A 23,551-nucleotide genomic window follows, 5' to 3' on the forward strand; every position below is an offset into this window, starting at 1 on the left:
ATTCTTATCTTTATTATACACTCGCAAAGAATTTTTAATTAAAGTTTCTAAAAACAACTCGAAATTGATGATCCACTATTCCACTTTATTATATTCACATTTTGTTTCTAAGTTTAAGATTTTGTTTTATTGCAAAAATTAGTAATTTTTTTTGTCCTATTTTTTTTTCTTTCAGGCAAATAAATGAGAGAAAGAAGCTAGTTTTATCTAAGTTGGTTACAGTTCTGAATTTAGAAGGACATGCTATGTAGGAGCCAAAAATGGATGATGATGAGCTTGCAGATAATAACAAATTTCATCACAGAAGGTAAACAGTTATCTTTGTTACTAAATGATAAGGTTGGAAGAGAGATTTTGAAAGATTAGGGTGTCAAAAAGATATATGAATTGAATAATGAATCAAGCTGTATAATCACACTCGAGATTACTGGTTTAGCTCAAACAACCCGTGGCAGTGGATAGATATTTTGTTTTTGGTTGAAAGGCAGTGGATACATATATTTGGTGATATCAAACTCGTTCTTACAGTGTTATTCAGGTTTATATTTAAATCCTTCAAGGTCAGTAAAAGGAATGTCATAATAAATAAGATCATGACCATCCATAAGTCCAAAAATGAAAAAAGCAGAAGCATCCTCATATTTATCATAAACAGTTAATTAGAGACTCATTCCAAATTCTGGTAAAAAAAAAAGGGACGCATTCCTCCTGAATATCTAGTACAACCAGCTGAATTTGAGGGTTTTGTGAAAAGTCCTTTTTTTCAAATCCAAAAGAAAAAAAAAATCCCATGTTGATAATGATAAATATGATTTAAGTAGTTGCCTTATGACACACAGATTTAAGTAGTTTTGGATTCACTGCTTTGCACGAATGCATACGCATCCATACACGATTTTTTTTTGGAGAACATCCATACACGATTTGAACACACGATCGCATGCCCATATGTATTATTTTGATAAATTCATTTATAAATGACATTGATTGGATCAAAAACATTTATTATTTGCATGTCAAAATGTTGGATACATATCAATTGGAATTAGGAGTAACAAATGTTTAATAAACAAAAAAATTTGACTAATTGTCCTCCAAAACAGCTTGGCAGAGAACCATTGAGAGCAGCTTTGCTTTTCTCAGTCCTCCTAGTCCTCGGTAAGCCTCTTCATTTTCTTATTTTTCAATCTCTCTTCTCTCTTCTTTCTTTAGCTTTTTCTGAATATATATATATATATATTTCCTCTCTCTCTCTCTCTCTATATATATATATATATATATATATATATGGGATAGGATCAACTTACACCAGTGTAAGAATAAAAAATCGTACACCAAATCTTAACCGTTGATTTCTGTGCATCTAACACTTGAGATTTATTGGGAATTAAAAATTAATTAATGAGTGAGACCTAATAAATCTTAACTGTTAGATGTAAAAAATTAATGGTTAAGATTTGGTGTAAGACTTATTATTCTTACACCGGTATAAGATGATCTTGTCCCTATATATATATATATATATATATATATATATATTCTCAGCATTCAAACCAAACATGATCTTCAGTTAACATCACATAAAGCTCAAAAAATACCCAAAAAGGAAAGGTAAAAACTTTGAAAACCCATGTTGCAATTCCGGTGTGGTTTCTCTATTTTGATTCAATCTGAAACATACCCATGATTTTACTTGAACAATTCACGGCGAAAGATTTACCCTTTTTAATTCTGAAACCAGAAAACCCCCACTTCTTCAGGGTCTCAAAAAGCCCAAAACTTGAAGAGAACCCACGTTCTGCAATTGAGGTTTGAAGTGGTGGAAAGGGATATGGAGAGCATCGCTGGGGGAGAGAGGAGTGGCCGCTTGTCGCTGTCAGAGGTGGTGGCGGATTGTGTGAAGCGGTGGTTCAGGGACACTCTCAAGGAGGCTAAGTCAGGGGACATTAACATGCAGGTTTTGGTGGGTCAGATGTACTACAATGGCTATGGGGTTCCCAGAGATGCCCAAAAGGTGGGTTCTTTTTTTTTTTTTTTTGGTAACTCTTTTTTTCAGTCTTCTTCAATTAACTTTCCCTAGATTTACTGGACTAGGGCTTGTTGGGGTGTTGGATTTTTGTGTGTTGTAGAATTAAAAGTTCTTGAACAATTCAACTGCTGATTATTATTTCCCCCCACCCCTCCCCCTTCAATGCGATGTTGCTTCTGAAAAGAAGAATAAGTTGGCCACTATTTGAAAAAACTCCCTTTTGTTTGATCTTAATACATGTATATTATTATATATGAGTATCTGTACTCAATTGTACACTAGTAAATTGTAATTCCATGCATAGAGGCCTGTGTACCTATTAGAATGACATAATAAAAAGTTCTATCATGGATGGGAGTAACAGCTTGAAGTCTTCTTTTTTTCGGACGGTAGTTTTAAGGTTAGAGTTTATTTATAATATAAAACACAATTGATTTGTGTTATCACCTTCATTATTTAACATAGACAATGTGTGTAATTTTATATGCAACCACTACCCTTGTTAGTCGGGATTTAATGGGGAATGGTTTTTTAGATTAACAATGTGTGGTTTGTGGAGTCTGTGGATGTACTTTATTTTTGTTGACTTTTGGTTTCCAAGACTGATGTTATATGTTGGCAATTAAGGGAAGAGTTTGGCTGACCAAAGCATCAAGGACTAGGTCTTCGGTTTGGAAAGTTGGTGATAAGCACCCAGGTTAACCCTCCCTTCCTTGTTACTGCCAGCAGCTTCATTTTATTTTCCTCTGTAACTTAGTGTCACTGTACTTGTTTTGATGCATCTTTGTTAGGTTATAATGCAAGTGACTCTGATTCAGATAATTGAAGGAGGATTCTTAAGCAGACTTAATTTGTTTTGATGCTTATAAATGTGAAAGGTGAGTTTATTCCAATCTGTCATGGCCATCCTAGTGACATACACTTTTTGTGCTTCATTTATTATTGTAATGAAAAAAACTTGAGGCTTGAACTCATGAAGTTGTTGGTTTGTTCTTCCTGCTTAGATCATTATGTATTTTGAGTCTGCTTTTATAAGAATTCAAATTTATTTCTAACTTAAGAATCTAATATCCTATTTCCTTATTGGCTTTATTTTATTTATCACAATTTGACTCTTCAAAATTATCTAATTTGCATATTTCTCTTGGATTTAGGTCATAGAAATTCACTTACTTTACTAGAACTTAGATTAAATGTACCGTTCTTTGCTTATGAGGTTTAACTTAAGGATGTTTCCTCAAGCCGGCATTGAAATATGTTGTTAGAACAACCTAAAGTTTCAATATTGGTTTTTTATCTAGGTGGTGAGCCTTTATATTTACTTGTCTTATAAACTTATTTACTGTTTACTAGATTAAATATTTGTAGCAGTATACATTTGTAGAGCCAGTCTTCTTTACAAAGAAACTAAGTTGGAGCAAATATGATATTGATGGGTTTTTTGTTCCAAGTTTCACCAGTAATTTGCTTGGAATAATTTGGCATGTGATTTCTCTACATATTATTGTTGAATAGTTTATCCCTAAGCTTAGATAGAGGAATTATAGATGTCATTATGGTGTTTATATTCTACTTCCAATAACCCTTGGATTTGAAAGGTTAACATGGTTTACGAATTCTCTTATATGTTGTTTTCTATTCCAACTTACCCGGCAGTGAAATACCTGTTGAACTAATTTAAAACCTATTGATGACTTGTAATTATTAAGACAAGATGCTGAGCTCATCCTTCATCACCTTGTATCCAGTATAATGTTTTCAACACTCTTTAGAGGGGGAGAAATTTGGAAATTGCGCTTTGGCCTCGACCAGTGTCCTAGATCTAGATGTGGTTTGCCCTGTCAATCATTGTTCCAAATACTCAATGGCCCTGATTTTTGTCTCAATTGCAATCTAGCTCTGCCAATCTTTGTCCTAAATATGCTCTGGATCCTATCTTTGTCCCAGATGCAATCTAGCCTTGCCGGTCTTTGTCTCGTATACATGGTTTGGCTCTATCTGCTCGGCCCTCATACAGTGATAAATGAATTGGCAGTGATGTATACCAACCTTCCACTGTGTATCATCCCCATTGTGATTTCTCCCATCTCACTAATGAGTCATGCCAACAACCATGGTTGTGATGCACACCAGCCTTAAGTTCAATCTCAATATTTTTTGGGCTCCTAAATAATCTTGTGGTATGGATGATTTTTAGTTCTTGTTTTGTATAAGAGCTTGCTGGGATATTTTTGCTAATGATGATTCCAGCAAGGTCTCTTCTTCTTTGGTCATGCAACATTTGAACCAGTTTTTCATACTAATGATCATTCAGCCATCTTGTTGAGTTGTCTCTCTAGCAAGGTCTCTTCTTCTTTGGTCATGCAACATTTTAACCAGTTTTTCATACTAATGATCATTCAGCCATCTTGTTGAGTTGTCTTTCTAGCAATGCTCATCTCTTCATCATCTCCACCATCCCTAAGTTGCCTTTCTAGCCATGTTTTGTGGAGCCTAAATTATACTGTTTGGTTAAAAGGTTAATATTTTTAACAATTTTAAAGCTTAGTAAGATTTAGCTTGAGGGGGAGTGTTGAAAACCATGTCTAGGTTCATTGTATATACACGGGTAGTAGTGTTTAAGTTCATACTTGTCTACGTTCATTATACCTCTTGACCTCTTTGGTTACATAAACACCTCTCCATTTGTTGTTAAGGCACACAGACTGTTTTTCTCTCTGAATTTCAACAACATCCAATGTTTGATTTGCTTCATTTGAACTGAAATGCTTGGGATTGTTATACAAGCCTTGATTTGCTGGTTAGGCGCCTAATTGGCGGTTATTAGAGATAATGAGAAGATATCCTTTTTGGTATCTTGTTGGTTTTCTGTTGCTTTAAGGACATTGGCTGCCAGCCTGCTAGTAGTACCATATTATCCTGACAGGGGCATTATGTAATTACCTTCTCTGAGTTAAATAGTGTTTCTGAGGAAATCTAGTAAAGGTTTTCTAGTTAGATCACTTGTTGGGGTTGGGATAGGGGAGAAATTCTAGATTAAGAATAGAACCCGAGTCTGTGGTTTGAAATAAGTATGCACTCAGTTTGGGATTCCTTCAAATGGATAAGGCAACCATGTTTAGGTAAAATGGGAGAACAGTATTTTAATTGCAACATGGTATCTTTGTGACTTTAAGTATTCAATATCAACATCAACAACACCTTTATCCCAAACTAATTGGGGTCGATGGTAGATGAATCCAAATAAAAGATACGAAAGAGTTGAAAAAAGATAAAAAATAAAAATAAATAAATAAATAAAATAGTAATAATATATATATATATATATATATATATATATATATATATATATAAGTAATTAAAGAAGGGAAAAAGAAGAAGAGGGGGGAGATGAAGAGGAAAAGGACTAAAAAGAGACCATCTGGAATATATGAATAACGGATCTAACCTTCCATCATGCGTATAGCTTTTTTCCATACTGTTCTAAGGCACACCATCCACCAATCTATATCTCATTCCATTAAATCTTGTTTTACTACCCTCCCGCAAGTATTCAAATGACTCGAAATTAAGTCATGGCAACCTTACCTTGTCGAAACAGACAAATATGTGATGTGGCAAGCTCTGTCAAGTGTGAATTAGCAAAGCAGGGTATAGATAATGATCTTTTTTTTCTGGGAATCCACTGATCTCAAGAAATATGAAAAGAGCAAACAGTGATTCTACCATGTGGAAGTGGAATATACTGACATGCAAATATATAGTAAAATAAAATGGTATGTTAGGGAGATAATATTTGGAAATTGATGGGGCATAACAAACTGGGTTAACTAGCCCTGTTCTTTGTTCCAGAAGGCACCTTATTCAAATACAAACATTGTTCCAGATGTGTGCTGATGACTTTGTTTCTAAATCAAAAGAGAGAACATACCAATAAAAGCTTTGGATAGGTCCTTCTGAATTTGCATTGTTGTTAATTTATGTGCAGCTGTTTGAGGCATGTTGTAAATTGTATCAGTTGATATTGATGTGGTAGTTGACCACTATACTGTTGTGTTTCACATTCATAACCAGGCTCCCAGAAAAGATGACTGTGACATTTTCTGATGATGAATTTTTAAAAAGTTGTATCTTTTGTGCTCTAGAATATTTGGATATGTGCTGAGTAAGGGTGTAAATGGGCTGGGTTGAGCTAGGTTTTGGCTTAAATAGGTCAGACCTGTATAAAATACTTTAGGTCTGGTCTGTTAGGTTTATGTAGCCCAAATTAAAAGTCTGGTCTGACTTATATTTAAAAACTAAAAACCTTGGCCTTGGCCTAGGCCTGTTTAAGCCTATTAGACATTCAATAATTAGAAAAATAATTGAAATAATATTACTTTTTTATTTAAAATTATTAAAATAATAATTTTATTTATTTTACTTAAAATAACTAATATGATATAGATCGGTCTGTAGGCTTATAGGCATGGTATGTAAAAGAAAGCCTATGGCCTGTTTTATAAATAGGCTTTTTAAAAGTCTGGTTCTGTTTTTTTATTATATATAATAGGCCGAGCCTGGTTTGATATAGGCTGGACCGTAGTTCTCTGTTAGGTCGTCGACCCATTTACACCCTTAGTGCTGAGGTAGTTGTAGTGAGCCATTTGGTTTTGAATGATGAGAAGTTTAGAATTAAGTTTCTTATAATCTCTCCCTCTCACAAATGCCAAATGCTAAACCAAATCAAATGATGAAGCTACGTATCTAGTCTGCTCGTGTTTGTTTCTTGGTTTTAACTAGTTAAACTGTCCTTTTATTGTTTTTGTAGGTCTTCCCTACGCTCTACTATGCATAGCCACTGTGAATGTTTCTGTAACATGCAGTTTCACATCTGGTTTCTGATTTTTGTATGATTTGCTACTCTAATTTTTTTCTATCCAGGCAAAGAAAATCAAGTTAATGCTCATGGTTTGGGCCTTTGGGGGACAATTGTCAAATCATTTTGGGTTCGTGACTAGCATGTTTATTTACGAAATTAGTCTGCTACTTAAATATTTCTTTTTCTCAAATTATAGTATTTTTAAGGAGGAAAGTCTTGAAACAATGGTAAAGTGGCTCATTTGTGATTAAAATGTCATTAGTTCGAGTATAAAACAATAGGCTCTTTGCAAAAAAAATTGTTGAGTATAAAGTTGTGTTTAGTCAACTTTTATCCCTACTCTCGCAAAGTTGGGAAGACTTTTATTCATTGGGATTTGTCCTTAATTGTAATATTATTGAAGGTGAATATATCTCTATTCATTTTTATTTAAAAATAGTTTTCATTCATTTATTATTTCCTCTCGAGTTTTTTAGCACTCATAAGATTGTTCTTTTGTGATTGGAAGATCATTGGTTTGGGTATGAGAAATAACTTCCTTGCAAAAATGCAAAGGTAACACTGATTCAATCGTCCCTATTCTCACAAGTCAGGGAGTTTATGCATTGGGTTTGCCCTTTATTCATAATTTCCTCTCTACTATTGTGTCATATAATATTTCTGTTGAGATATTCAAGTGTGATGAGTCCCACATTGGTTGGTAGTGGACTAAGTGAAGAGTATATAAGTGGATGAACCCATGAACTCAATGCCTTAAGGTTTTGGGTTGAGACGTGGTGTCGGATCCACTTGCTACAGTTGGTGTAGCTTAGCCCATTGGTGGTGGTCTCCCGCTACGGACTTCTCCCTGGACTCGCCTGACAGTGGTATCAGAGTCGGGTTGTGCTCGAGCTAGCCTGGTGATTGGCTAGGAGGCGGGTTGAGTACTTGGGCTCTGGAGTACTCAGTTCAGATGGAGCATATCAATGTTGGGTTTCACACTTAAGGGAGAGATTGTTGAGATATTCAAGTGTGATGAGTTTCACATTGGTTGGTAATGAGCTAAGTGAAAAGTATATAAGTGGATGGACCCATGAACCCAATGCCTTATGGTTTTGGGTCGAGATGTGGTGTCGGATCCACTTGCTATTGTTGGTGTAGCTTAGCCCATTGGTGGTGGTCCCCCGTCACGGACTTCCCCCTAGACCTGCCTGACAATTTATGTAAAATATTTTAAGTTTCCTTTAACATAGTGTTATTTGCACATAGTGCAAAGTTCATGAGATTGTACTCTTAACTTGGAAAGCACGGACACACAAATTTTTTGTCGGACACGCGTTCGATACGCGGTCAACATTTGGGGACACGCGGTCAACTCTCCGACACGTTCCGACACGTTTTTTCGATACGCAGTCAATGTTTTTCGACACGCGATCAACGCTCAGACATGCTCGGACACGTTAGGACACGTTTTTTTTTGTTTTGTTTTTTAATCTTAATTTTATTTTGTTAACTAAGTATAAAAGAAATAATTTATAAATTAATTTTTTTCTATTATGAAATTTGACATGAAAAATTAACAAAGTATGAAGAATTATTTATATTTATGTTATGAAATTTAAATATTTGATTGGTTATATGACTTATTATGGATTCTTATATGTATTAAATATAAATTATATTATATATATTAAAAATTTTATTTAATATCAAAACTTGTCCTAACGTGTCGAAATATGACATTTTTTAGAATTAACGTGTCGGCGTGTCGTGTCCCGAGTCCGTGTCCGTAGATCGTAACTCTTAACACTTTGAGGTATAGTTTAGCCGTGATTTACTTTATCAATGTGTAAGAATTCATTAGCTGTTTTGGCTCTTGCAGTTCCAATTTCTGCATTTTAGATTTAAAAGTGGCTGATCACTGGGGCTAAATGTCCAAGTAGCCAATGATTTTTTTTTTTTTAGATAACCTAGAGGTATCACCATACAACCTCCTCTAGTCACTTTGTTCAACCTCCTCAATGAAATAGAGGGTGCATTAAATCACTGTCGTTGGAGGAAGGGTGAGACTAATCTTCCTTTGAAGGGAAAGTAGTTTCTCTTTGATTTTCAAAGAATTCCAAGGATTTGCTTTGGCCAAGGTTTGGATCTTTGATCAAAGCAAATTCTTGGACAGGTGAATTGCCAATTGAGCTAGTTATGATTTTTACTTTCAATGTACGGGGCTATTGATAACCACAATTGGTGTGCAATTTCAGTGGTATGATTAAATTTTTTAAACGATCCTGAATTGTTATTTAATGGATCACAAAAAGGGATAATGTGTTGAAGTTGAAGAATATATAGCTCTCATCAATTTTTAAGAAGTGCTTGGTGTGTGGACGTAGAATAAAAATTAATTTTGATTTCAAAGACAAATGATGCTATTTAAAAATCGTAGAAGTTATATTTTATGAGTTGAAGTAAAGTAATTCTTTTTATTTGTTATAAGTATGATTTTAAATTTATGATAAATTGCTTCAAATACAAGTCATTTCCAACTATACGGGGTTGGTTATATGGATTAAATGGCTTCGTTAGTTCAAAAACCAATTATTGGCATCCTACCTCATGTTTTTTTTTTTAATGTGATCGTGTTTTGTGTTACGTGAAAAGTTATAATCATTTATTGATAAATGAATGGCTAATAATTAAATTATTATTTTTTATTTATTTAATTTTAGCAGTTTTATCATTAAAATTGTCACCCTTATAATGTCCACACATTTTTGACTGGGTGCAATATTTGGTAGCAAATCAAGTATCTCACAACTAAATCTCCACTCTCCATGCTCACTACAACTACAAGCACCTACCAGTTGTTGGCCTTGGCTCACTATGAAGTATGAATTTTATTGTGTGGGGTTGCCTGCACTGTTATTTTTGTCTTTCTCTGCATTTTTCCTATCACTATTGTTTGTGTTCGATTGACATACTATTTTCCTCTGTAAATTGTGGAGGCATTTACTGCGTAGCTGTGAGCACTGCACACCTATCTTATAGTCCATGATTCTACGGCACTGGTTAAGTTGTTCTATTTCTTTTAAGATCACCACTAAAATCTTCCAATTATTCTTCGAATCAATAATATATTCAAAAAACAAGAAATATGGGTAAGGTAGAGACCGAAATAATAAAATTAAGATTTGTTCTGGACCGACCGAATTGCCCTACCCAATTACCTTAGTGGTTGCCCGACATGGCTCCATTCACTTAACATGCAGAGTGTATGACTCCATAATAAATATGTGTACCCACAAAAAAAAAAAAATTAAACTTAGACATGCGTCAACACAACATGATATTAATTCGTGTCATTTATCCAAACTTACACATAATTCATTTTATCTCAGGGGTCAACACAATCCGTATTTTGATGTATCATGTTGCGAATCAACTCACAAGTCATGACACGTTATCCTTTATTACATTTTTTTGGATTACATCCGGGTATTCACACAGTCGATAGCCATGAGACTAATTACTCACCCCGGCTCAGCGCACAAAGCGGTAAAGAGCTGGTTACAGAATATTTTCCATTCACAAGAGTTGGGATTCGAACCCCCAACCAGTTGCTTATTATCCCTTACTACATTAGTTTGTTGCTAATTTTTCAGCTAAGGTTACATACTACACATAAAGCAAATATAGAAATAGCAATAGCACTAGAAGGGAAGAAAACAAAATGAGCCACAATGAGCAATTTCTCGCTAAAGGAGAAACCTGATTAATAATATTTTGCCCCAACTAAGCCCGATTTTGGGTTTGTCCTATAGTTTACTTAAAGAATTGAAGTTTAGGAATAAATAAATAAATAAATAATTAATTAATTAAGATTGATATATCAAAAAATAAATAAATAAAGTATGTATTAATTTGTTAATTAAAAATTATATTTTCAATATTTGTATAGTGTATTTTTAAAAAATTTATTGTTGAATAAACTTATATAAATCAAATATCCTTACATGAGTTTAATATAAATTAAAAAAATTAATAATTAAGAATAATATAAACTTCACTTAATTAATAATATGCTTGCAGTACACAACTGGTGCCATGTCTGCTGGTGGAATGATGGGACGGGACATGAAAGTATACAAAAGAGATGATGGCATGCATGAGACATTTCGGCTTGTAATTATTATAAAATAATAACAAACAAGATAAGCACTGTATCATTTATATTTTTTTTTTTTTTTTGATAGCCTGTATCATTTATATTTATACTCAATGAAGTTATAGCCTTCTAAGTAATTATTTCAATTTTAGAGTAATTTGACTTGTTAAAAATTCATGAAATTCAAGCAATAGATACGGTTAATTGTTTCATCTTATGATCATAAATACCTTCATTTAAACAAATCTTTATATAATAATTCAAACATAAGGATTATGTTTTATAATTGTAATAAAATATATATTCTTTCAGTTAAGTTAACAGTTACGATAAAGAGAGGAGATTGAAAAATCCACTGTTAAATTTAAATTCAGAATTATTTAACATTATCCTCCACCTGCATAATAAATTTCACATGTTTTTTGAAAAATGGGTCTTGTCGTAGAACTTACAGATAAGATGGTTAATTCTCAACTTATAATTTAATAATTTTATTATTATTATTATTATGATTTTTATAAGAATTGGCACAAATAATTAATATAATATGTATAGCTATTATTCAATAATTGAATAAATAAAACTTCCAAATCTATATGACGAGTAGTTCTTTAAAAAAAAAAATACTCAAGAAAATAATAGCATCCCCACTAGTTGTTTTCTGCAAGCATATTCGAATCTTCAATTGATGACAAAATTCAACTTTTATATTCAATATATATATATATATATATATATATATATATATATATGAAAAAATTGCCCTGATCTATAAGGAAAGATCCATGGTCAGATATTTCGTGCATTTGTTGTTAGGTAGGTGTAGTCAGATGTTACACTACCCCCTCCATGTGTCATTTACGTGGCTACACTGCTCAACGCAGACTCGTTCTTAGCTCATATATAATACTCTAACTGAGATTCTAGCTGCAATTCAACGAAACTATTATTTTATATCTTTGATTAATACATATGTTTCCCTCACCGATTATTATTTATTTATTTATTTATTTGTATCAATGAACTCATCATATCATATTGACACATGAATTAAAGAAATTGCATGTTGCTTGGTTAAGAGTAACCATTGTGATACTAATGGTCAAAAGGAGTGAAGGGAAGAATCTGATATGGAAGAAAACATCATATTGAGGGAGCCTCTGTTCGTTCAACAACAAGAAAACCCATCTTCTCTAATCAATTATTTATATATTGGTCACTTCTTAGCTAGATGGGGTGCCAGGTTCTTCTTCCTTTTCTCACCCTCGTTATATTGTTATATCACAATTGGTTCCTGTGTTTCCGTGATTTAATTGTCACAATTTTATTTTATTTTTTCAAAAATCTCATTTTATGAAGAAAATTATATCTTTTTTTAGTTTAATTTCGTGTTACATTATATCTGCTTTGAATAGGATAATGGGTTATACATTATTACCAAAAGGGTTGAATTCAAATGATTGCATGTCCAACGAAATCAGAAATTTATGAGTGGGATATGAAATATCTATAATATGTGTTATTATGATCCATCCAAATGTATCAAATAAAAATATCTATTAGTATTACCATGTTGAGATGTAACAAAAGGTGGTTATGATCACTATTTTTCTGCTTTGGTTTGTTTTATTGTAGTTGAATTCATTGAGGGTCTCTGTTTGCAGAATGTGGGAATTTTCTGTTGGTTTATATATGATCGATATTTGGCCGGACTCGTTGCTCTATGCAGCAATATATGGTGCAGTTGAATCAGCCTCCACTGCAGTGTTTGGTCCCTTAATTGGAAAATGGGTTGATAAGTTGTCTTATGTGAAGGTTGAGCCCAAAACTGTTACCTCTGCTTTGTTTTATGCAAAGACCAACACTTCAACTTTATCACCTGTTAAGTTATGCTAACCTTTATTAGTTACCAAGTTAACTATTACATGGGAACATCACAAGGTAAATTATGTAAAAGATTATAGGAGAATACAGAAATATCTTCAATTATCTTTCACTTGTGTACTGTTAAGTATAAATATTTGAGATATCTTAACTAAAATAAAAAGTTCCTCATATATAGAGAATGAAATCAGAAATTTCCTTTGTGTATATAGTTACATCTGACACAAGTGTCTGAGTTATTTCAATTTGCTTCCTAATTCTTTGATTATGAAGGTGCCTTTAAAGAAGTAACTATGTCTTCATGTTTTGTTGGCAGGTTTTGCAATTGTGGTTGGTGACACAAAATCTCTCTTTTGTTATTGCTGGGGCCACTGTAGTTGCCTTACTTGTCTACTCATCTTTGAAGTTTACAAATTTCTCAGCTTTCATATTGCTGGTGTTTATAATCAATGTATGTGGTGGCATTGGTGTACTTTCAACTCTTGCCGGTACCATCTTGATTGAAAGAGAATGGTAATATTCTTGAGGCTTTAATGAGAAAAAGATTTATATTTGATAGTGAATAATCTATTGCTTGAATCAAGTATTGATGCTGAGAATTTAGTCTCACAATCATGTTGTCTTTACTATCTCCCAAGGTTTACAAGTCGGATAAATACTAATTGTTTCTGTTTACAAGTTTTGCTTTGTTTTCTAATTGTTTAATTGTGGACTATGGAGGAAAAATGGTATTTCACAACAAGATTGATACTTCTAATTGTTCTCTCATCAGAATGTAGTGACTTTGCTGATATTTCATAGCATCACTTCTTAGAGGAAACTGAATATGTAAAATGAAATTATAGAAGAAATATTGTGTGAAAAATATGCTTTTATTGTAGTTTCTGTAAAGAACCACTTCAACCCAAAACCTTAAGGTGTTAGGTGAGGGCCTTTTTAATGATTTATATTATTCTCTAACACACCCCCTCACATAAGAGCCCTTTGGACTTGAAGTGTGGATATTGCACAGGCCTAATTTTTGGTTTACCTTTTTGTGCTTTTTATTTAATTCCATAAATGGGGGCGGTGAGGATCGAACCCATGACCTTATGGTCACCGAAGCTCTGATACCATCTAAAGAACCACTTCAACCCAAAACCTTAAGGTGTTAGGTGAGGGCCTTTTTAATGATTTATATTATTCTCTGACAGTTTCCATTGTTCAGGTTGTTAGTTATATCCGAAGGTCAACCCCCAGAATTGCTGACAAAGATGAATTCAGTTACAAGACGCATTGATCTAACCTGCAAGCTTCTTGCTCCTGTTATAACTGGGTTCATAATAAGTTTTGTATCACTAAAAGCATCTGCTATAACTTTAGCACTATGGACTACTGCTTCTGTTTGGGTGGAGTATTGGCTTTTTACATCTGTGTTAAATGGGATTCCAGCTTTGGGCCAAAGTAACCAAAGGAGAATGGCAAGACTTTCACAAAGTGATTTGAAAAGGAACAATCCAACTTTGGAGGGAGAAAGCTTGCTTTCTGGTACTGGTGGTAACTCAGAATTGGCAGATAGAAAAAGCAGAAAAAGTTTATCTCAATGGATTTCAGATATCCCTTATATTGCTGCATGGAGAGTTTATTTACAGCAAGAAGTTGTCCTTCCTGGAATAGCTCTGGCTTTGCTATTTTTCACTGTACTCAGGTATATCCATCAAAGATTTTTCTTGAAATTTTCATTTTTACCTCTTTAGAAGCTTGTTCAGTACTATTCTATGAGATAGATCACAAAGAATTGTGCTAGTTACACAACGATCTAAGACCATCTGATCCTTTCTTTTAAAACAAATTCAGATTCAGAAACCTGGGAATTTGTTGCAGTTGTGCATCCAAGTTTTGTTAAATCATTGTTTTATTTATAACAAAAAAAAAAAAAAAATCTGAATTAGCAATGTTTGTGGGGGTGAGCCTTGAAACAGCGGTAAGGTTGCTCCTTGTGACCGGAAGGTCACGGGTTCAAATGTGGGAAACAGTTTCCTTGCAAGTGCAAGTTAAGACTGCATACAATCGACTCTTATCCCTATCCTTACAAGTCGGGGAGCTTTTTGCACTGGAATTTGCCCTTTTTTAGCAACGTCTGTCCATTATACTCTAGTCATTGGACAAAGTTATTCAGAAAATTTTGTTCTAAACATGTCTTGTATTTATTTGCTGCTAGTTGGGCCTGATGAAATTCCAATTGCTTGTCTCAGCTTTGGAACTTTGATGACAGCCACCTTAGAATGGGAAGGAATACCTGCATATATTATTGGAATAGCAAGAGGAATCAGTGCTGTAATTGGAATAGGTGCAACAGTTTTATATCCAGTGCTACAGTCTCATATATCAACTATTAGAGCTGGACTTTGGTCTATCTGGTCTCAGGTATAAACATACTAATGGCTTTGAAATGTTATGTATAAATGACATGTTCCGAATGATAGTCAAATATTCAATTTCTTTCTTTGTGAACAAGTATTCAGAAGACTTGTTACTGATAATACTTAGCTTACAGGTTGTTCTTCTTAATGGGTTATCCCTATTCATCTTAATGGGTAATTCTTAATGTTATGTATGTTTTGCATGCAGTGGACTTGCCTCATACCATGTGTAGCTGCAATTTGGATCCAAAATGGCCTTCTATCATCATATATTCTGATGGGAAGTGTAGCTATATCTCGGCTTGGATTGTGGATGTTTGATTTATCTGTACTTCATCAAATGCAGGTAAGAAATGACCCTTGTTGTCTGAAATTATTTAAATTGTTTCCTATAACAAATGGGAAATCTAGCTCTTAATGTCTATGATGAATCACAGGAGTTTTCTTTCTTCATAATCATCTTGGCCTGATTTTTGTTTTTAATTTATTTTTCTTAAATAGGATCTTGTTCCTGAATCTGATCGTTTGATTGTTGGAGGTGTTCAGAATTCACTTCAGTCTTTGATGGATTTATCAGCCTATGTTATGGGAATCATAATTTCTGATCCACGGGTGAGTTTTAAAACTATAACAAATCATGTCCAACTCAAACATGTGATATTTTATATTTCTGTATCTCTTTTTCTTGGTGAATGAGTTGGAGAATGGGGGGTTTAGTAAATTTAAGTGTAAGTGATAAAGTCTCGTATTAGGAAAGAATGAGCTAAGCATAGAATAATATATAAGTGAAAGGACCAATAAACTTAGTGTTTTAAGGTTTTTGGTTAAGATATGGTGTCAGATTCACTTGGTGTATTTGTCATACTAGATGGTAGTCTCCTTTATTTTGGGCTCCCCTGATCACTGCGTATTGGCAAAGTAGCATCACTTATTGATACACTTCATTGTTTCCTTTTAATTACATCGTAAAGTTTTTGATTAAAAATTCATTCAATGTTGTAGCACATTTTACAGTTCTCACCTGCAAAAAACAAACTATATCTCATTCAACAACAGTGTAAAAATTATCCACAACACTACTAAGTACTAACATTGGTCTACAATTTATTTCTTTATAACACCTTTATAGTTTATTATCTTCATCTACTGCCAAAACTTGGCTATTGCATTGAATCTAATGATTCACAAAAATCACAGTTATGCTGATCCTGTTTCCTGTTATCTGAATGTCTGTTTCAGGACTTTTGGAAGTTGAATTTATTATCATTTGTAGCGGTCACATTAGCAGCAATCCTCTACTGCATCCATGTATACCATGTTAGAAAGCACCTCTTTCACTTTGACAGACTAGTGTGGAGTAAATATTTTGTAAGAGAACCTTAAGTTTTGAAGGTCAATCTGTTGTGCAAAAGTTCTACATTGACTTTTCATACCATTTGGAGAAATTGTCTACACAATAGTGATGGGTTTGCAAATAACAACCGATTCATCTATAAACTTAAAATATAGCCATAGGTCTAAAAACATATTTATTATCAATATCTATCAAAATCTCTCACATCTAAGTTCCAAACGCCCCCAATGGAAAATAGTTCCAAGCACCTAACCATTAGCCCTTAGCACTATCTGAAAAAAAAGTTATGAAAGAGATTTAATCCATTGCAATTTGAATTTTTTTTCTTGTAGTATAGTTTGTAACTTGTAGTCAGTAGTTGAAAGCTTTATCAGCACCCAATGTGTATTTGAAACCCTCTTTAAAGCAATTCAGTTTTATTCCACAGTACATTTTGCGCTTATTGCTTATATTCATGTGATTATCATTTCACTTATTAGTTTATGTAATCTAATTATTCTGACAAAATTTATTTAACCAAACTACATTGATAATATTAGTGTTGTCAAATGCTTAGTTATGCTCCCACTACTTGACAAAAGAGTAGTTTTTATCTATAATTTCATCTGTATTTTTGAATAAAAGAATCAAAATTTAAAAATATCATTAGTTCGTCAATTGCCACATATAACAACAAATTTCCACCCAGAACATAGGTGATAAACCTTGCACAATGATTATATATTTATATCCATCTATCTAAATTCACAAATTAGGTGATTTAAAATACACAAGGGATTTAAAAAACATACCAAACGCACTACATCAACAAAAAGGCCCAAGTGACATGTGTCCTACGCATATTATGTAACGGATGGAATTGATGCGACTCACTCCACCACCTATAAATTGCACACAAATATTTACGTATGATGTGCTATAATGAAAGGCTTTCACTTGTTGTATTCTGATTAGCAAGAGTGTGATTTTAGTGTATCAATGGGATATTATTTTAATTTAACCAATTGTCTCGGATTAGAGTTTTAGGTACACAGTGTGTTAAAGTGGATAGATCTCAAACAATGAAGCAACTTAGATCTATTACACTCTGCAACGTCCTATACAACGGTCTTAGTATAGTGATTGTCAACAGGATTAAACCCTACTTGGGTGATCTTGTATTTCCTAAGCACGAGTGGAGTTATTGTGGTCCGGGACTTCAAAAAATTAGGTGGGACTGATGTGAGAGAAAGAAAGAAAAAGTTGAAGAGAGAAGAGAGAGAAAAGATAAAAAATAAAAAATATTAATACAGATGTCAATTTTTGAATGGAAAGACCATGGTCCCGGACCATATTAAAAATTTTGCCTAACCAGATGAGTTTCATCCCAAAGCAGTATATTCAGGATAATATTATTATCGTTCAAGAGCTTGTTCATACGATGCATAAAATAAAAGAAGAAAGAGATTCATGTCCATCAAAATCGATTTAAAAAAAGCATACGGTAGATTCAATTGAAATCTTATTCAAAGAGTTCCGAAAGAAAAAACTTTCTCACTCTTATATTTTTATCCAGCTCAAAACTAAGAATAAATCTTCAATACTACCGTCGCATTGAGTATTTGGTATGACGTTCAAAATAAAATTATATATTATATATTTTAAAAAATACATAATTGTAATATTAATAGGATGTCCATGGAGTATTGAAGATTTGCTCCAAACCCAGATTAATTAACATCCGTTGACAACCAAATATGGGATAATATATACTAAAAAATAAATACCCATATGAATAGTGAGTTAGAACCACATTCTAGGAGCATATCTTTGGTGCTATTGTAGTATGTACTCTTTTACTAAAAGTAGAAAATGACGATAGTTTTGGGAAAAATAACCATACAAAGAAGGATAAAATAATAAAAAAATATATTATATTTTTTAAATTGAGTAAATGATGCACCGAGTTTTTCGTACTACTATTGTATATTTTCCATCCCTAGGTAATATTGGATGGGTTTATAACTAGTGCTGTTTATCCACGTGAAGACTAGTGCTTCGCATCTGAGTGGGTCCATTTATACCTAATTCGTAGTTTGGCCGCAACTGACTCCTCCCTCGTTGAGGTTAGTGATCCAACCAAACATCTCGTTGAGGTTAGTGATCCAACCAAACATGTGCAATGTCTTCCCTAGAATATGCTCTCTTGTTTCATTTTGTCAAAAGCTAGCATTGAAATATTTGGACAGCTACAAATGCAGACAACATAAAATCATTTGTGCTGTTGGAGGATCAAAATAAAATCATGTATTTATGACCTATCTTGTTTCTTATCCTTAAGAAAAATGTTTTTATATTATATTTGAGAAAAATATCTCACCTATTACATGAGATGAAATTATTTTTTATAACTCAAAATGATATTGTTTTAGAAAGAAAAAAAAGATATTTTGAATATTTAATTTCTCTTTTGTAATATGAATTTTTTCAAGTAAGTTATATTTTATTTTTGAATCTCAAAATGACATCTTGTTGAGATTGCATATGATAATTTTATCACGTGAGGCAAGACAAGTATTAAATCCATTTTATAAATAATAAAATAAAAATTTAAACTATCATGTAAAAAATTATCTACCTGGTATTGAAATTTTCTAAAATAATAATTATTAATTAATTAAAGGAAAAGTATTTCTCCAGTCACCGGAGATAAAGTTATCTCCAATGAGCTCAAAATGATGTCGTTTTTGAGTTATAAGATTAAAAAATTATAATGATAAAGACTAATATAACCCTACAATATATTAAAATTACAAAAACAACTTGATTTTTCCCTCAAAACGATGTTGTTTTGGACTCACCGGAGATCACTTATCTCCATTGACCGGAGAAATCCCTTATCCATTAATCAATTAACAATTTGAAGTTCAATATATATATATATATATATGGGAAAAATGTTTCTACAGTTAATGCAGATAAGTTATTTGTATTTATTCCCAAAACGACGTCGTTTTGGTATTGAAATCTTAAAAAATTATAAATATAAAGACTATTATAACCCTGAAATAAATTAAAATTACAAAAACACCATGATTTCTGTCCCTAAACGACGTCGTATTGGCTTACTGCAGATAACTTATATGCAGTACCTGCTGAAAAAGCGAACCCTATATATATATATATATATATATATATAATCATTTTATAATCTAATTGAAGATTAACTTAAAAAGTATACAGTTATAAAAAAAATATTTTACAACAATAATTGTTTTCAATATCTTATTTAAATTTAACTTTATATTTAATTCATTCTAAACGCTTGTTGATATAACTTATTTTCTTATATTAACAAAAAAATGCAATTGGTAAATAAGAACTTATGGTTAATATATGATTAAAAATAATGTAAATAAAGCCACTAGGATTGACCTAGTAATGAAAGATTTGAATAATTTGCACGAAGTCATAGGTATAAAAAAAGAAAATGTATTATTATAATGTTTGGAGTTACTAAAAACCTCTAGGAATAACATAAACACCCCATTTATGATAAAACTCAAATTACATTTAGAAGATGATAAACTAGAATCAACCGATGGTGGCTTAGTTGGAACTAGCTAGAGAACTAAGTAAGTAGAGGTGAGATATGTGTTCGATTCTTTCAAATATTATCTTTGAGAAGAGTTTAAAGCCTTAATTCCAAAACTCGCATAGAATCGGACTAGTCACTGAGCGATGAACTGAAAAAAAAAAAAAAAACTAGAAAGGATATGATAAAAAAATAAAAATAAAAATAAAAACAGTAGGCAATCGTAGGGAAAAGATTGCATACAGATGAAACCTTATCTTTGGCTTAAATAATGGTGCGTATATCTCTGGTTATGATATTCTGATCTTCTTTCCTTGATCTTAGCTTTCGCTTTTTCCCATCAAAATATATAAATTAAAAAGTGAGAAATTCAATGGTGGTAGTATCTGTGCTTTGTGTGTTCGGTGAAGGTTTCTTCCGTTTATGATGTATAAATATGGTTAAGTGTTGCATCTGGGACTATAATTAATTGGTATAGCATAACGAACATGGTTATGACTTAAGACAACAACAATACACTAATAAAAGGTTAAAGTATCTTTAAAAAAAAAAAATATTGAGGTATCACGGAAATAAAATAAAATAAAATTCGAAAAGTTACTTGCACAAAATTTTTCGACACGGACAATAGACACAGAACAAGGAGAGAGACAAAATAGATTAAAAAAAATTAAATTGTGAGGATTAGATTTCAGTAAGGTTTGTGGGAAAAATACTTATATATGTAACATTACTACTAAAAATACAAAAAGTATAAGGAATATGTTGAATATGGAGTCCATGTGAATAATTTACATTCTAGAAAAAGCTATATAATTTGAGTAATAGTATTTATATATTAAATTTAACAAATTAATAAATTGGGTTGATTCATCCATTTTTACTTCGATAAAAATGGAATTGAAGAGAAAAGGGGTAGGAACTGTTGAAGATATTAATGAGCTTTTAAGTACTTGTTGTTCCCCAAAAAAATGGAATTGAAGAGGTTGACCCACTTTTTAAAAATGGGTTAAAAAATTAATTAGAATTTTATTTTAATAATTAATAAAAAATTAAAAAGTATAAATTAAAACCTAAACATAAATCAAAGTATCAAAATAATATAATAGAAAACAGCTAATCATAAAGTTAGAACTATGTATATTTACAAAACAAACAGCACTATATAAAGAGGTTTGCATCTATCATGTCATATGACACACAAAAATTTCTTACACACATAATATTTTGTGGGGCCCGCACTTTTTAAAGCAAAAAAAAAAAAAACTAAAGCACGCAGAACGAATATCTATAACATTACACAATCATTTTTTCTACAACATAACTTTTATAAAACCTTTATATAAATCAATTCAATAACTTTATTTATAAACAAGCAGATATCATATCAAGCCCGTTTTTCACATCAATAATGTCAGATGTTCCCTTGGAAAAGCAAGTCTCCACATTACTATCACTACCATTGTCAATCATCATCATTACCAACATATTCATCTATAATTCATGATTAAAAAAATAGTTAAATTAACAAATAATTATGATTTAAAATACTATAATTATTTTCATTCAAAGCTTTCACAATTTGTGGCAACAGAGGACTATTCAAATAATTATGATTTAAAATACTATAATTATTGCAATACATCTAAATCTTTATAATAATCAAAAATTAAATTTGGATTATTCAAATAAACATTAAGTTGAGATCTTTTTATTTTAGTTATAAGCTAATGATTATGTATTTTTAATTCCTATTATATTTGAGAAGTGGAACACATAAAAACCAAAAGGAATATAAAGTTTTTTTTTTCAAAAAAAAAAAAACATATAAAGATGCTTCTTACTAGTGAAAAAACTTCAAATGTCACGACTCTGCAAAAATTTCCTTCTGTTCCCTTTTAATAATTTTGATCTTATTCTAGTATATTCAACTCCTATGTTGTGGGGTTGAGGGTCTATGAGTAGCTTGTGTCTCTCCTATCTAAGAAATTAAGGAAGGCATGGATCAACAAGTAAAGGCAAACGATGTGTGTGCTTTTTACTTCTTATATTTCGATATATACAATGTGGAAATGCTTGGTTTCATAGTTGCACTATATATAAATTAATGGGTTGTTATGTAAAAACAAAAAAAAACATTTAAATGGGTTTAATAATTTGGATTCCATGTTCAAAGTAAAATTTCAAAAACAGTAAGCGTCCTCCAAAAGTGACAAAGAAAATGGAAAAGAAAAGAAAAGAAGGGTTGAGAAATGAGAAGCGCATATTGATGAATTGAATTATGTAATCCAACCAGAGTCAAAAGTAACTGGTTAAACATAGATTCAATTTGTCATCCCTATGTTTCCCGAACATCAAAATTATTGACAATTTTATGAAAATAAAATATTTTACATCAGTAACAAAATAAATTTTAAATTTTAAAATTATTAAACTACCAATTTGTGATACGTAGTGCACCTTATGAAATGGAATTTCATTTCCTAGGTATGGTGTCGTGCACAGACTAAATTTTATTTATTTTATCCATGTGCACATGATGTATATATAAGAAATAATTGCTTCAAATCTTGGAATCATACACTTCTTCAAAGTACTTAGGATTGCACAATTACGTACCAAACAAGGATAGGAAAAAAAACAAATTGGTTTGTACCAAAAAACAAAAACAAAAACAAAAACAAATTGGAACACAGTGCAATTCAGTGATGGTGATATCTGTGTTTCCGTCTATTTCCCGTGTAGGCTTTATGTTTCATTTCTTGATATATAATTATGGTTTGGTGTTACTTCCATGTTTCCTTTAATTCTTTTAAATGTTATTTCAATGCTTATAATTGATTAATATTATAGTAAACATATATGATATATGGACAACAACAATAAATTAAAATTGGAAAAATTAAGAATATGCTAAATTAAGATATAACACAATACAATCTAAATTAATATGGTCAATCAACGGCTACCAAAAAAATAAAATATGGTCAATCAACGATATGATTGGATCAAACTGAATATGAATAGCTCTAGCAAAAGAGGAGGAAACTCCATTGGTTGTGGAGGTGTCTTCAGACATGAAGAAGGAAGATGGGTATTGGGTTTTTCAAAGAACCTTGATATTGGTAATTCAGTCAAGGCTGAATTATGGGGTATTCTAGTTGGTCTAAGTTTAGCTTGGGATCAAGGCTTTAGAAGAATTCATCTAGAGAGTGACTCTAAAATTGCTTTGAATTTCCTACTAAAAAACAACTGTTTGAATCACCCTCTTGCTTATCTGATTCTTCGGTTCTTAGTAGAAATTGGGAT

At 32.0% G+C, this 23,551-nt stretch overlaps 2 protein-coding genes across 5 annotated transcripts; both read left to right on the forward strand.

The window, feature by feature from the left end:
* The first annotated feature begins 250 nt into the window (after nt 1-250).
* Nucleotides 251-7,290, forward strand: LOC133317944 (uncharacterized). 4 transcript variants are annotated; one of them, XR_009752405.1, is made up of 6 exons: nt 251-307; nt 1,104-1,158; nt 1,742-2,014; nt 2,657-2,726; nt 2,821-2,907; nt 6,953-7,290. XR_009752405.1 is itself a non-coding variant. In XM_061519850.1 (3 exons), exons 1-3 carry the CDS (start codon nt 1,832-1,834, stop codon nt 2,853-2,855), a joined length of 288 nt encoding a protein of 95 aa, XP_061375834.1. In that variant the 5' UTR covers nt 1,561-1,831; the 3' UTR covers nt 2,856-3,047. The 4 variants fall into 4 exon arrangements, 1 of the variants encoding a protein (XP_061375834.1); XR_009752406.1 differs by lacking the exons at nt 251-307; nt 1,104-1,158 and adding an exon at nt 1,492-1,611; XR_009752404.1 differs by lacking the exons at nt 251-307; nt 1,104-1,158 and having other exon boundaries at nt 1,561-2,014.
* Nucleotides 7,291-12,158: 4,868 nt separating this feature from the next.
* Nucleotides 12,159-16,777, forward strand: LOC133317940 (solute carrier family 40 member 2-like). The gene is made up of 8 exons (XM_061519846.1): nt 12,159-12,271; nt 12,693-12,843; nt 13,229-13,425; nt 14,120-14,599; nt 15,147-15,318; nt 15,523-15,660; nt 15,816-15,926; nt 16,554-16,777. Exons 1-8 carry the CDS (start codon nt 12,159-12,161, stop codon nt 16,695-16,697), a joined length of 1,506 nt encoding a protein of 501 aa, XP_061375830.1. The 3' UTR covers nt 16,698-16,777.
* The last annotated feature ends 6,774 nt before the right edge of the window (nt 16,778-23,551 follow it).

This window comes from Gastrolobium bilobum, unplaced genomic scaffold, assembly GCF_033153095.1.
Source record: "Gastrolobium bilobum isolate Gb01-03AN ecotype WA unplaced genomic scaffold, APGP_CSIRO_Gbil_v1 utg3981, whole genome shotgun sequence".
Lineage (NCBI taxonomy): Eukaryota > Viridiplantae > Streptophyta > Magnoliopsida > Fabales > Fabaceae > Gastrolobium > Gastrolobium bilobum.